Consider the following 13,665-nt stretch of genomic DNA (forward strand, 5'->3'; position numbering starts at 1 on the left):
TGGAATGCCAGTTGAGCTCTTTCAAATCCTGAAAGATGATGCTGTGAAAGTGCTGTACTCAATATGCCAGCAAATTTGGAAAACTCAGCAGTGGCCACAGGACTGGAAAAGGTCAGTTTTCATTCCAATCCCAAAGAAAGGCAGTGCCAAAGAATGCTCAAACTACAGCAAAATTGCACTCATCTCACACGCTAGTAAAGTAATGCTTAAAATTTTCCAAGCCAGGCTTCAGCAACGCATGAACCATGAATTTCCAGATGACCAAGCTGGTTTTAGAAAAGGCAGAGGAACCAGAGATCGTATTGCCAACACCCAGTGGATTATCGAAACAGCAAGAGAATTCCAGAAAAACACCTACTTTTGCTTCACTGACTATGCAAAAGCCTTTGACTGTGTGGATCACAATAAAATGTGGAAAATTCTTAAAGAGATGGGAATACCAGACCACCTGGCCTGCGTCTTGAGAAATCTATATGCAGGTCAGGAATCAGCAGTTAGCACTGGATATGGAACAGCAGACTGGTTCAAAATAGGAAAGGAGTACATCAAGGCTGTATATTGTCACCCTGCTTATTTAACTTATATGCAGAGTACATCATGAAAACGCTGGGCTGGAAGAAGCACAGGCTGGAATCAAGATTGCTGGGAGAAATATCAATAACCTCAGATATGCAGATGGCATCACTCTTATGGCAGAAAGTGAAGAAGAATGAAAGAACATCTTGATGAAGGTGAAAGAGGAGAGTGAAAAAGATGGCTTAAAGCTCAACATTTAGAAAACTAAGATCATGGCATCTGGTCCCATCACTTCATGGCAAATAGATGGGGAAACAGTAGAGACAGTAGTTGACTTCATTTTTCTGGGCTCCAAAATCACTGCAGATGTTGAGTGCAGCCATGAAATTAAAACACGCTTACACCTTGGAAGGAAAGTTGTGACCAACCTAGACAGCATATTGAAAAGCAGAAATATTACTATGTCAACAAAGGTCCGTGTACTCAAGGCTATGGTTTTTCCAGTGGTCATATATGGATGTGAGAGTTGGACTATAAGGAAAGCTGAGCCCCGAAGAATTGATGCTTTTGAACTGTGATGTTGGAGAAGACTCTTGAGCGTCCCTTGGACTGCAAGGAGATCCAACCAGTCCGTCCTAAAGGAAATCAGTCCTGAATGTTCACTGGAAGGACTGATGCTGAAGCTGAAACTCCAATACTTTGGCCACCTGATGTGAAGAGCTGACTCATTTGAAAAGACCCTGATGTTGGGAAAGATTGAGGGATGGAGGAGAAGGGGATGACAAAGGATGAGATGGTGGGATGGCATCACAAACTCAATGAACATGAGTATGTGTGGACTCCGGGAGTTGGTGATGGACAGGGAGGCCTTGTGTGCTGCCGTTCATGAGCTCACAAAGAGTTAGACATGACTGAGCAACCGAACTGAACTGAAGTTGTTGAATATAGTTTCAGATTTCTTTCCTTATTTCTTTTGGTTTTCTTTGGTTTTGTTTTTGATGGGCAGTATTTTTGTTTTTCCTTAGAAGATATTCCACTCTGAATGTAGAGTCATAAGTTTGAATTTTAAAGCCATTTAAGTAATGTGTTGTTATAGGTAGCTAGTCAACAACTTGATGCAATTTGATTTATTAGTCTTTGTTATCAATTTGTTCAATTCAGTTCAGTCTTTCAGTTGTGTCTGTCTCTTTGCAATGCCATAGACTGCAGCATGCCAGACTTCTCTATCCATCACCAGCTCCCGGAGCTTGTGCAAGCTCATGTCCATCGACTTGGTGATACCATCCAACCATCTCATCCTCTGTCTTCCGCTTCTCCTCCTGCCTTCAATCTTTCCTAATATCAAGGTCTTTTCCAATGAGTCAGCATGTTTAGTATGCATTCATTCTCTTTGTAAATCAACCAACATGAATCAAATTCCTCTCTGTCCCCACTGCACTCCCAACTCTAGGCCAGAAATAAAAACCTGCGTAGACTGAAAGCTAATTCTAGCACATAGCTGGGGAGATTTCATTCCCACTGTTTTTTCAGGAAAAAAAAAATTAGTTGCTAATATTAAAAGCAGTAGATTGTACATAAATATCCAGACTTCTGATTCTCTTGAAAACGTGGCCAACTGGCCTGCTTTCCAGCATGGGTGAAGTGGAGGTAAGGCTGCCCCCAGTGGTAAGGCCTGTGCTGCCCACAGTCCAACAGGGTCACCTAGTCCTAGTATCATATCTCCTGCCTCCTGGGGACATGAGTCTAGTGAGAACTAGACTGCTAGCTCTCTTAAGGTAAAGACTACTTTTGTCTTGATCAACTTTGACTTTGAAACCTTTAACCCAGAACCTAGCACACAGTTCTACCTTGTACAGTTGTTGAATGATATAAAATATCTTGTGGGTCCATATGACCTTACTTCCAATACTGAAACCATGCAATTGATGTACCACTCTGCCCTAAATTTTTGATGCAGACTGGCATCACAGATGCCCCTGATATCTGACATTAGACCCACTAACTAAAGCCAGTTGTATGTCCCTGGGCTGCCCCTGAGGTCTTCACTTTGCCATTTGACAACTTACCCTCCTAGCAATCTCCTCTCCAATGAAGACAGCAATGCAAATCTCATGAAGTGGCTAGGAATATGACATGAAGCCACAGATGTCGAGCATGGCCCCTAGTATCCATTTTCATGATGTTTTTAGTTTTTTTCTCCAAGTAGGCAAAGTTCTCCATCTTTGTAGATGTCCATGCAGATCACTTTGATTTTCTAGCCAAGCTTCAACAAAGAGATTACACTTCAATTCTCTCTATTCTGAGAAGCTTCAAAGGCTACTCGCCAAGGACACTGATGAAGGTAAAGATTTTATCGAGACCTTTGTGTTTATTTCAGATCTTTTAGTGGCCTAAACGGGAAAACTAGGGTAGGTCAGAGCATATATAACTAGGGGCTCTTGGTCACCACTACACGCTAGGAACCCAAACTTCCCCAAGTACTTGGAGCCAGGAAGGAAGCATGAAGTGGCTTGTGCTCCTCGGGCTGGTGGCCTTCTCAGAGTGCATAGTCAAGTAAGTATGGGGACAGTAAGCCACATCATATTCCTTTCTCAGATTTTTGTTTTCATCTGATTATTCTTCCACCCATCAGGTTTAGAAGGGAATGGAATATCTCCCTAAGAATCTTAAAGTCCAACTCTTTCTTTGTAACTTGCTCTAGGAACTGTAGATGCCAAGGTCTTATGTCGATATGCATGGCTGCACAATTCTTGGGGTCCAGTCATGTCGTGACCTATTGAAAATGCAACTCCTTGCAACTGTTCAGTGCACAGTCTATGCAGATGTCGATGTGGTCCTGTGGAATAGCACTTTTCTGCATTTTATTCAACATGTCCTCTTTTTTTCCTGTCTACTTCAGTGTGTATATGTCTATGTCTGCATCTCTGTATCACTGTCATTTATCTCTCCATCTCTTTGGAAGTCACTGGGAGTGTATTTCTCTCTGAGTTGTTTTCTTTTAATTTTTCATTTGACTCATCTTTCCTTCCCAAGCCTCTGAATTTCCCTTACTTGTTCACTATAACTTGGATTCTTCTTTCAACTCTCTCTTCTCTTTCAACTTGGAGAAAGATACACTGTTTTATATACACTGATTTATATCTGACAAGCACTGTGACCACAGCCAACTCAGAAACCTCTTGCATTTCAAATTGCTCCCTTTTAAAAGAGGATAAGAGTCCCCCTTCTACCTCCTTCCTTGAGGTTCTATGAGATGGATAGAGTAGGATGGCAACAGCAATGCTAATGGCTGTCATTGTTGAGACTTCCTATTTATCAAGTACCTTATAGCCATCACTTCACTTATCCCCAAGATATTCTATTTGTGGGTTTGTTGTTACATTTCACCATTTTACTGAAGGGGAGACTGAGACACCACATTGTCAAATGGCTTACCCAAGAATGCAGAACAGAACCTGTATTCAAATCTATGTCCTTGCCATGGTATATGCATAAAATTCTGATAATATTGTGCCTCATAAAATGATTAGAAAGTATACATGGCCATTACAATAACAGTTATACCTTAACACTGACAGCTTGTTGTAGCATCTTCTTTGTTTTCTTTGTCACATGCTTGGTGAAAGAATACCTCTAAGGAGAGTGAAGACCATGAGAAAAACCCTCAGTGGAAAAAACATCCTGAACAATTTCCTGAAGGAACATGCTTACAGACTGTCCCAGATTTCTTCTCGTGGCTCAAATCTAACTTTTCACCCCTTGAGAAACATCAAGGATGTGAGTATTTTGGGAGAATAATGCTTCACAGCACCCCCTGGTGCTCTAGCCTAGCACCGGGGCTCATCTGGAGGTGCCAAGTGGGATGTTGGAGTTGGGGTTCCTGCAGGAGGCAGAGACACTGGAAAACAGGGACCCCACCCAGAGGAGAAGGCACTCTTATCCTTAATTGTCAGTCTTTGTGACTGGGCCTGGCAATTACCAGGTGGCAGGTAAATATCCATTTCTATTTCAAAGATGTGTCATTAGTTTGAGGGCGATTGTTCCTTCTGAACTAAGTAAGCCACTCAGTTACAGATGAAGAGTGAACCATCACCGATCAAAAGGTACAACCAACTGCAAAGCAATTGTGAATCCTCAGGTAGAGGAATTCAGTTTCCACAGATGCAAGAAACACAGCAGTAAAAATTTATTGAACCAGTAGTCTGTTTAAGGCCATAAGAATCTAACACATTGGTTACTGTTTTTAGATTAGCCAAAGGGCTTATTTTGTCTTCAAGAATGTCCATGACAGCCTGAGAGATAGGCAAAGAGTAAATACATGTCAAGTGAAAGGGTCACCTGTGTGGTGTTGATTGCATGTGGGCTGAGTTTAGAGGTAGTGGCAGAGGTTGATCAAAAAGGACCTCCTGGAGAAGGGGTTGCTAAGGCTGGGTTTGAAGAGACTACACAGCTTCTCAAGTGAAGGCACCCAGACTACCCTGTGTGTCCAGTATTCCTGGATGTCCAGTGGTTATGCCTCTGGGCTTCCCATGCAGGAGGTACCACTTCAATGCCTGGTCATAGAGTCAATATCCTGCATACAATGTAGCACAGGAAAAATATATCAAATGCAGATACCTCTGTGACCAAAGTCTGTGAGCTGCACAGTGGTTAGAAAGTGATCTCAAGAGATATGTGATACCCAGAGGGAGGCATCAGTGTGGAAACAGTCGGTAGCCAGTTCAGCACTAACCCACTCCCTCCTTTTCCCTATAGAGGCTCTACGTGGGTAACATCACCATTGGAACACCCCCTCAAGAATTCCAGGTTATCTTTGACACAGGCTCATCTGACTTGTGGGTGACCTCCGTCTTTTGCACCAGCCCAACCTGTTGTGAGTATAGACAGCCCGTTCTTGGACCATCTTTCACTTGCCCTGCCACCCTGTTTCCACCCTTGACACCTGATGACACTCATCCCTTGTGTCTGCAGCTACACATGTTATGTTCAGACATTTTGATTCTTCCACCTTCCGGCCTACCAAAAAGACCTTCAGCATCAACTACGGTTCTGGAAGGATGAAAGGAGTTGTTGTTCATGACACAGTTCGGGTAACAGTGTAACAAATGCTGAGTCAGGACTGGCTGTGGAGTGACCACTTCTTGCAAAACAGAGGCAGGACTATCTGGCAGGACACTTCCTAGCCTATCTCACATAGGTATTGGCCATCTTATCCATAGGATCATGTCCCTGGGGAGGCAGTGCCTGTGGTGACACATGAGCAAACAGATTAGCTAACCCAGAGAGTCGCTTGAGGTGTGGACTTGCAGCTGCTCTACCTATGAGCAGTTCAAGGCTCATTTTTCTGGGTGTGGGAAGAGGGGATAAAAGCACCCACTTTTGACCTACTGAGCTGGTCCTGAGTCAGGGAAGTAAAGTGCCCAGTACAACCCGGACCACTCAGGAGGTGTCACAGTTGGCTCGGTGTCTCGCTTCTATGGACTTGTTTGAAAAAAAAAAAAAGCACCCACTTTTATCTTCACAGACTGTTCCAGGCTTTTTCAGGTGATAAGTGGTTTAATTCTGCAACAACCCCACACAGCAGTTACTCTGATTAGTTTCTCTGACATATGAGAAACTGAGGTGCAGACAGCAAGGGCCTTGCTGAGGGCACACATGTGGTAAATGGTGGAGTTAGGCTGGCTTTTCAGGACTGAAGTTGCTGTAAGGCGTTTGGGGACAGGATAAAACTGATCTGGGGACCCTAAGGGCAGACAAGGGCTTCAGGTATCCAGAGTGGGAAACTGGAGGCCTGAGAAGTCAAGGGGCCTGATAAATGAGTTCTCACTCTAGACGACCCTTGAGAGTCTAATAAACCTATGGCCTGCCTCGCCCAAAGTACTTGAGTAGTTCTGCTCTCTCTCTTTCTCTCTCATACACACTCACACAAATACACACGTATCCCCAAAAGGGAATTTCCCAGGCAGTAATTTCATAGAACCCTGCAAGGAAGATTGTGCTTTCGGCTTCTGTCTTCCTGGACAGATGCAGAATTCCCAGTACATTACAGAGAATGCAGTCCATTCGTTATTAGGTCATAGTGATGCCAAAGAGAAGGCTATCTTGCTCTCGATTGTTTTGTCCATAAGGTGGCACCAATGGGACCTGGCCTGACTCTTGGTTGCCCCACCTGTACAGAAGCCACGAGGCCAATTTGACTCACTCAGGTGGTGTTTTTCAGAGGGGCAGATGTTTTAAAATTCACAGCTTCTCTCAAATGGAACCCAAATTCCCCTCCCATCTTGGTCTAACCATCTGTGGGCCACCGAAGACAGAGCCCATCCTCAATTCTTTTCTGAGGATTTTATGGCAATGCGCCCCAGCCCCGTCCTAGCCCCTTTTCACATACCTGTAGTGGGAACACTCTTCTCTCCCACAGATTGGGGACCTTGTAAGTACTGACCAGCCATTTGGTCTAAGTGTGGTGGAACTTGGGTTTGATGGTATACCTTTTGATGGCGTCATGGGCTTGAACTACCCCAAACTATCCTTCTCTGGAGCCATTCCCATCTTTGACAACCTGAGGAATCAAGGTGCCATTTCTGAGCCTGTTTTTGCCTTCTACTTGAGCAAGTAAGTCTGAGATGGACAATCCCTTTCTCCAAATTAGCTGTAAGATGCTTTCAGTTGCACGAAATTATAGAACACTTGATAAAGAATTATCCTGTGAGATAATCTAACCCAGGATTACTATGGCCCCAGGGCCCTACCTGGCTTCACCACTGGCTTTTATAAATAACTTTGTATTGGAACACAACCCTACTCCTGAGCTCAAGACCAGTAACTTGGTCTGGGGTGGGGTGAGTGAGATGGAAGACTAATGGAAGGTAACAGGAATCAATTGAAGGAAAAGGCATTAGGATTTGCTTATGAATTTGATAAGGAAAGAAGGTGAAGGATCATGGATATCCTTCCTTCCTCATTAGCATTTCACTGGGAGCCCAGGATCAGCTACCCAGTTTGTAGGAGCAAGTGAAAATTGAAAATGTGGGACACAAAAGTGTGAGACCCCTTGTTCAAGAAATATTAAACATTCCAAGACAGGGAGAGCAGAGGTGGGGTCCCTTCTGAGCTCTGAGGTGGAGCTTTTTGGACAGTAGAGGTCACAGGCCAGGGGAGGCAACTCTGGGTGACCAGAACACACACCATAAGAACTCCCAGGCCTTGATTTTCCTGAAAAATGACAAGGTGGACAAAGAGAAAGCCAAAATGCTTCAGCACCCTGTACTCTGAGGGTTTCTGAGCACTAAGGTCGCAGGAGGTCCAGGGCGTCTTCAGAAGACATAGCGGGTGGAGCCCAGCCAAGTGATTCAGCTTCTAACCTCCTCTGTGCCACTCACTAGCCAGTAACAGACCTCAGTCTGGATCTAACTCTCTCCTAGATGCTATTTCTGCATCTGTACATGGGGCCCTTATTAGGGCCTTGATGAGTGGACAAGCACAGCTCTCACACAGTGCTGTTGTTACTGTCCTCCAAGGATCCGCACCCCGCCCCTCTTCTCCATACAGAGACGAGCAGGAGGGCAGTGTGGTGATGTTTGGTGGGGTGGACCACCGCTACTACAAGGGAGAGCTCAACTGGATACCACTGATCCAAGCAGGCGACTGGAGTGTACACATGGACAGGTAAGCCTCTCCCTCTGAGGATCAGCCCAAGTGATGCTCCTGCTACTGTACATGGACACAGCCAGACACACACAAATGCATTCTAGACACACAGTCACACAGACATATACACCACCCACAATGACACAGACAGACACACAGACACATGGAAACACACAAGCAGACACATATAAACCTACACAGAGACACATAAAAACATGTATAGCTAGTCAGAGACACACAAGCACACACAGAGACACATACAAACACACATACAAACAAACACACAAGCACATGGATACACAAACAACCCATGGGTTCATAATCCCCAGGCCTTCTGAGCCAGGCTCAGATCAGGGTCCTAAAGGCACCGAGAGGTCTGTGCTGCTGGTAGAGGGCTGCACCCACTGCCCTTTGAGGTGGGGAGCAGGGTTAGAGGACTCTACAGTGTGGTGGACAGAGGATCAGGGAGAATTTCACCAGCCTGAACAGAGTTATGATAAGAAGACCAACAATCGAGGGCTACCTAGGACATAGGAAGTTATCAGTACAGATAAATGTCTGTTTAAAAACAGGGAAGTCCTGAGCAAATGGAGAAAACAGGTCTCCTTAGGAAGCAGCTACCCTAAAGTGGTTAGAGGTTGGCTGCAGTCTTAAGACGTGAAAGCAACTAATAAAAAGGACACCCCACGTCATGGGCACAAGTGGGACAGGGGCTATAACAGAATCAGGAAGGTGGGATCCAGGAGTGACCTGAGGACAAGAGGCATAATTGATAGGATTCTGTGTGATACCCTCAGGCAAAAGCTGACCTCTCCTTTGGGGTTTCTGTGTGCTAGTCATGTATTTCCTGGCCAGGGTCTCAGGGTCTGAGCTGGTTGTAGGAGCAGTGCTGGCAGACACCCTCTCCCAGAGGAGCCCCTCCCTCTCTCCCACCACTATGAGAATCTGCTGCCCCAGTGAATCTCCATATTCACTCTGTGTGTGACCCATATTTGTTCACCATCAGCTACAGCTCTCTGGATGTTTCTCATTGTTTTCTCAGTCTTCGTTCACTCACTAAACAGACAAGCATTAGGCATCCACTGTGTGCCAGGCACTTTAGGGAGGCAAGGAGAATAAAACTTGCCCTCACATCTGAGAAGGCAGATGTACATGAAGTGACCTGCCCACATAGTGCATTGTGACTTTGGTACATGCTAGACATGAGGAGGAGAAGGCAATGGCAACCCACTCCAGTACTCTTGCTTGGAAAATCCCATGGATGGCAGAGCCTGGTGGGCTGCCTTCTATGGGGTCACACAGAGTAGGACACGAGTGAAGTGAGTTAGCAGCAGCAGCAGAAATGAGGAGGGTCTACAGAGAGTGACCAAGACAGGAGACTGATAAACACCGGGAGAAAGACTTCCCTGAAAACGATACAATTAAGCTGGAATCTGGAAAATGAGAAGAAATTTGCTAATCAAAGGGGAGTGGAGTCTTCTTGGAAGGAAGACCATCCTGTGTCAAGGTGCAAAAGAGCCTGGTGTATTCAAGTACTGTATTCGAGGATGTCAAGAAAGGTGCTGTGTTGAGAGCAAAGGAAAAGAGGGCAAGAGACGAAGGGCTGTTTAGGAGACAGTTGGGAAGGGGGCAGCTCTGGGGAGACTCAGAGTGACCTTGATGCCCGCTTTCTTCCGTTGTCTCTCAGCATCTCCATGAAAAGAAAGGTTATTGCTTGCTCTGGTGGCTGCAAGGCCGTTGTGGACACCGGGACATCACTGATTGAAGGCCCAAGAAGACTGGTCAATAACATACAGAAGCTCATCAGAGCCATGCCACGGGGTTCCGAGGTAGAGGGTCATGCCCCAGGGTCACTCTCAGGTTTCACATACAACAAGGATCACCAAGGCCAACCTCTCTCCCTCTCTCTCTAACAGTACTACGTTTCATGTTCTGCGGTCAATACCCTGCCCCCTATTATCTTCACCATCAAAGGCATCAACTACCCAGTGCCAGCTCAAGCCTACATCCTCAAGGTGAGGGGACAATACTCAGGGGTATTTCTCTAACTGAAGCTTGCAGGAACACTTGGGCTGCTGCTGGGAGGAGGGTGGAGTCTGCAGGCCATGTCACACCATTGCAGATGCTGCTGAGCCCTGTGGCTGGGCCAGTGCCTGCCAGAAAACCAACCACTTGAGATTAAAGGACAGTCTGGGACACTGATCTTCTTGAAATAAATGTGGAGATGCCACACCATGCTGGCATGGTGGGAGTCACAAGGAGAGGGGAACACTAAGGTCCTCAGTCCTCAAAGAGCGTCAATTCAATCTGAACCCTTAGGTGCATGAACATGGAAGTCAGCTCTAGCAGTCCCTGAAATAGACCATGTTACAAAGAGAATGGCTGGGGACAGTCCCAGTCTGATAGCCCAGCATAAGTTAACAGTTTTCCTTCCTTTCTCAAAGTTTTCCTGGTTTTGATGATAAATTACATGGTCACCCTAGTTCTCAGCTGCCATTTCCCCTTGCTCTGGCCAGGTGCCTCCTTTGTGAGTTGGGATACCCGACCCCTCTGAGGGGAGGCTGGATGCTAAGGTGAATAAAGCATGCACAGTGATTGCTCAGCCCTGGCACAGTGTGGAGGCTTCATGTCAGCTCCCTGTGGGAGTTCAGAGCAGGCTGATGGGCTCAAAGAAGGCTTTGAAGAAGGGAGGGAATTGCAGGAAACCACAAACACATTGAGCCATATGGAGGGTTGCTTGGTTCTAGGCAAAACTGCACAGAATTCCATGCAAATGGCATCTCAAGGTGGTCTGCACTGGGGCACTAGGGACTTACTAGGGGTGATGAGGGCTATGGACTGACCAGTGGGGTTGGGGAACCAGAGTAGGTTACCCAACCAAGCCAGAAGTGGCCAAAGAGGGTGAGTGTGGGCCGAAGGAGACTTCCCAGAGTTCCTTAGTTAAGTTTTCAAGAACGTGTTGTGGGCACTGCTCTATTTAAGATGGATAACCAACAACAGGATGCTGTGTAGCACGGGAAATTCCACTCAGTTATATGACAGCCTGGATGGGAGGGGGATTTTGGGGACTAGGATACATGGATACATATGGTTAAGTCCCTTTTCTGTCCACATGAAACTCAGAATATTATTAATCAGCTATGCTCCAATACAAAATAAAGTTGTTTTTAATAAAGTACAGATTGTGGAGATGCAGGAGGAGAACAAGTATTCTCTGCAGAGAAAACAAGGAGCAGGAGTCAGAAGAAAGGAAACAGGGAGTGAGGGGAACTATGGACACACTTGTTCTTTTCTAAGTAATTATATTGAAGTGTGGCTAATCTTCAGGGTGGCGTTAAGTTCTGCTGCACAGCAATGTGACTCAGTTATACACATGAAAAATATATATTTTCTTATTCTTTTTCATGTGTTTTATCACTGGATAGTGAATATAGTTCCTTACGCTCTACAGAAGGACTTTGTTGTTTTTCATTCCTCTGTTTCCCCAACTTCCAGTCCTCTGCTCACCACACGCTTCCGCATGGCAACCTCATGTCTTGGCCTTCTTTGGTTTTGGATGAACTCTCATATCCCCTGCTCCCGAGAAAACCCCTTGATACTTATCAAAAGTGGGAAATAAAACAAATAATTGTTCTAGGTTGGGATATTGAGGGGAGTCACCGGTAAGGGCTCATGCTGACTGGTGTGTGTCTCTGACTCCCCCAGGATTCTAGAGGCCACTGCTATACCACCTTTAAAGAGGACAGATTGAGTCCACCATCTACAGAGACCTGGATCCTGGGTGACGTCTTCCTGAGGCGGTATTTCTCGGTCTTTGATCGAGGAAATGACAGGATTGGCCTGGCACGGGCAGTGTAAATCCTGGGAGTGGTTCAGGAATCAGTAAGGCCGCTCCTAACACACACTCACTCACACTTTGACCACTCCTGCCCAAAATGCCGGTGAACTGTATTTGGTGGTCTGCATACCCTATTCTCAGTAAAGAATAAAGGGTTTCACTCTTAATGGTGCTGAAACAAATGGGTGCCTCTGTTTGGGTCTGGGAGGTGTACAATGATCAGGAAGGATCTAGAACCAAGTCTGAATAAAAGTTGAAAGGAGTCCAACTCCAACTGGCTTCAAGAAAAAGGTAGACTCACTGAAATGATTCTGGGAATCCAGGACACAAGAATCAGAGGAAAGACAAAGATCTCAGTGACTGCACCCAAGAAATCAGAAGTCATCAATTCTCTCTTACCCTCGTACTTTCCCTTCACTCTTCTTTCATGGTCTTAGCCTGGCAACTTTCTTCCTTAAGACTTCTACACCTAGTGAGGGAGTCCAAGCTACTTGCCCTAGGGTGTTAAATCCCAAAGGCATCACCTAGTAAGGAAAGAAGATTGCACACATCAGAGTTCAAGGGTGTTCTCTGAATGACCCACCTCAGTTCACACGTACAGCCCAGATCAGCCATCCTGGCAGGGACAAGGGGTCTTCTGACTGGCTTTACATGGTCTTTGGCCCTGACCCAGCAGCACACATGATTGTCAATTTCCTCCAGAACTACGTGACTGAAGCTGGAGAGGCAGCCCCAAGGATAGCGACTGGCAGATGGTCTAGGCCATGGAAGAGTTTGTCATGACCCAACAACTCCACCACATCCTCATTCAGAAAAATTATAAGGGGAAATGAAATAGACTCTCTTCGTCCCATCTCATATGATCTTGTCATTTGGCTTGTCTTCCAGGGGATTTTGGGTGAGGTACTTCATGCAGAGCTGATTCCCTCTTGTTCCCACACATCAGTCACCAGCTCTCTGCCACATATGCCTGCTCTGTCCTTTCCAGTCCTACTTCGTAAGTGGTGGCCACAGTGGATCCCTGAGCCATACCCCACCTCCAGGGCACAGAATGCCACTTCCTTGGCCTCCAATGCTGATGGGGAGAATGCAACACATGTATCGGTGAACCCAGGGTACACAGAGCCTTCAGCCTTTCTGAGATTCTTCCAGGGGTGGAGCTACAAACTATTTGCTTGGAGCTGCCATGGTTAGGCACTTTTGCAGTGGAAGCATCCGTTCTTTCTACCAGGAGGCCCTCAGTAGATGCCTCAGCTGAGACAGCAGAGATCAGTGGTTGATTTCCCTTCCGATTGACTGGTTTGATCTCCTTGTTGTATAAGGGACTCTCAAGAATCTTCCCAAGCACCACAGTTCAAAAGCCCAATTTTTTCCCATTCACCCTTTCTTATGGTCCAGAGCACACATCTGTACATGATTACTGGCAAAATCATAGCTGTGTCACTGCAGACCTCTGTAGCAAAGTGAATCTCTGCTTTTTAATACACTGTGCAGGTTTTTCATAGCCTTTCTTCCTTCCAAGGAGCAAGTGTCTTTTAATTTTGTGGCTGCAGTGAAGGTATGTAGTGCTTTTGGAGCCCAAGAAAATAAAATCTGCCACTGTATCCACTTTTCCCTCATCTATATGCCATGAAGTGGAGTGACATGAGGCCATGAATGTTGAG

The 13,665-nt window shown here is 45.8% G+C and overlaps 1 protein-coding gene across 4 annotated transcripts; it reads left to right on the forward strand.

Moving 5' to 3' along the window:
* The first annotated feature begins 1,844 nt into the window (after positions 1–1,844).
* LOC113886155 (pregnancy-associated glycoprotein 1-like) lies at positions 1,845–12,168 on the forward strand. Of its 4 annotated transcripts, none has more exons than XM_027532146.1 (9): positions 1,845–2,857; positions 4,143–4,293; positions 5,272–5,389; positions 5,488–5,606; positions 6,935–7,128; positions 8,065–8,181; positions 9,851–9,992; positions 10,080–10,178; positions 11,869–12,168. In XM_027532146.1, exons 2-9 carry the CDS (start codon positions 4,168–4,170, stop codon positions 12,019–12,021), a joined length of 1,068 nt encoding a protein of 355 aa, XP_027387947.1. In that variant the 5' UTR covers positions 1,845–2,857; positions 4,143–4,167; the 3' UTR covers positions 12,022–12,168. The 4 variants fall into 4 exon arrangements, with proteins under 4 accessions (XP_027387947.1, XP_027387945.1, XP_027387946.1 ...); XM_027532144.1 differs by lacking the exon at positions 1,845–2,857 and adding an exon at positions 2,889–3,069 and having other exon boundaries at positions 4,095–4,293; XM_027532145.1 differs by lacking the exon at positions 1,845–2,857 and adding an exon at positions 2,889–3,069 and having other exon boundaries at positions 4,105–4,293.
* The last annotated feature ends 1,497 nt before the right edge of the window (positions 12,169–13,665 follow it).

This window comes from Bos indicus x Bos taurus, chromosome 29, assembly GCF_003369695.1.
Source record: "Bos indicus x Bos taurus breed Angus x Brahman F1 hybrid chromosome 29, Bos_hybrid_MaternalHap_v2.0, whole genome shotgun sequence".
Lineage (NCBI taxonomy): Eukaryota > Metazoa > Chordata > Mammalia > Artiodactyla > Bovidae > Bos > Bos indicus x Bos taurus.

Excerpts from the sequence above, each read along its gene's own strand:
- LOC113886155 (XM_027532143.1), top strand. The coding sequence starts at position 3,017 with ATGAAGTGGCTTGTGCTCCTCGGGCTGGTGGCCTTCTCAGAGTGCATA. Across the intron at positions 9,993-10,079 it reads CCATGCCACGGGGTTCCGAG|TACTACGTTTCATGTTCTGC; the intron begins GTAGAGGGTCAT and ends TCTCTCTAACAG. Across the intron at positions 10,179-11,868 it reads CTCAAGCCTACATCCTCAAG|GATTCTAGAGGCCACTGCTA; the intron begins GTGAGGGGACAA and ends TGACTCCCCCAG.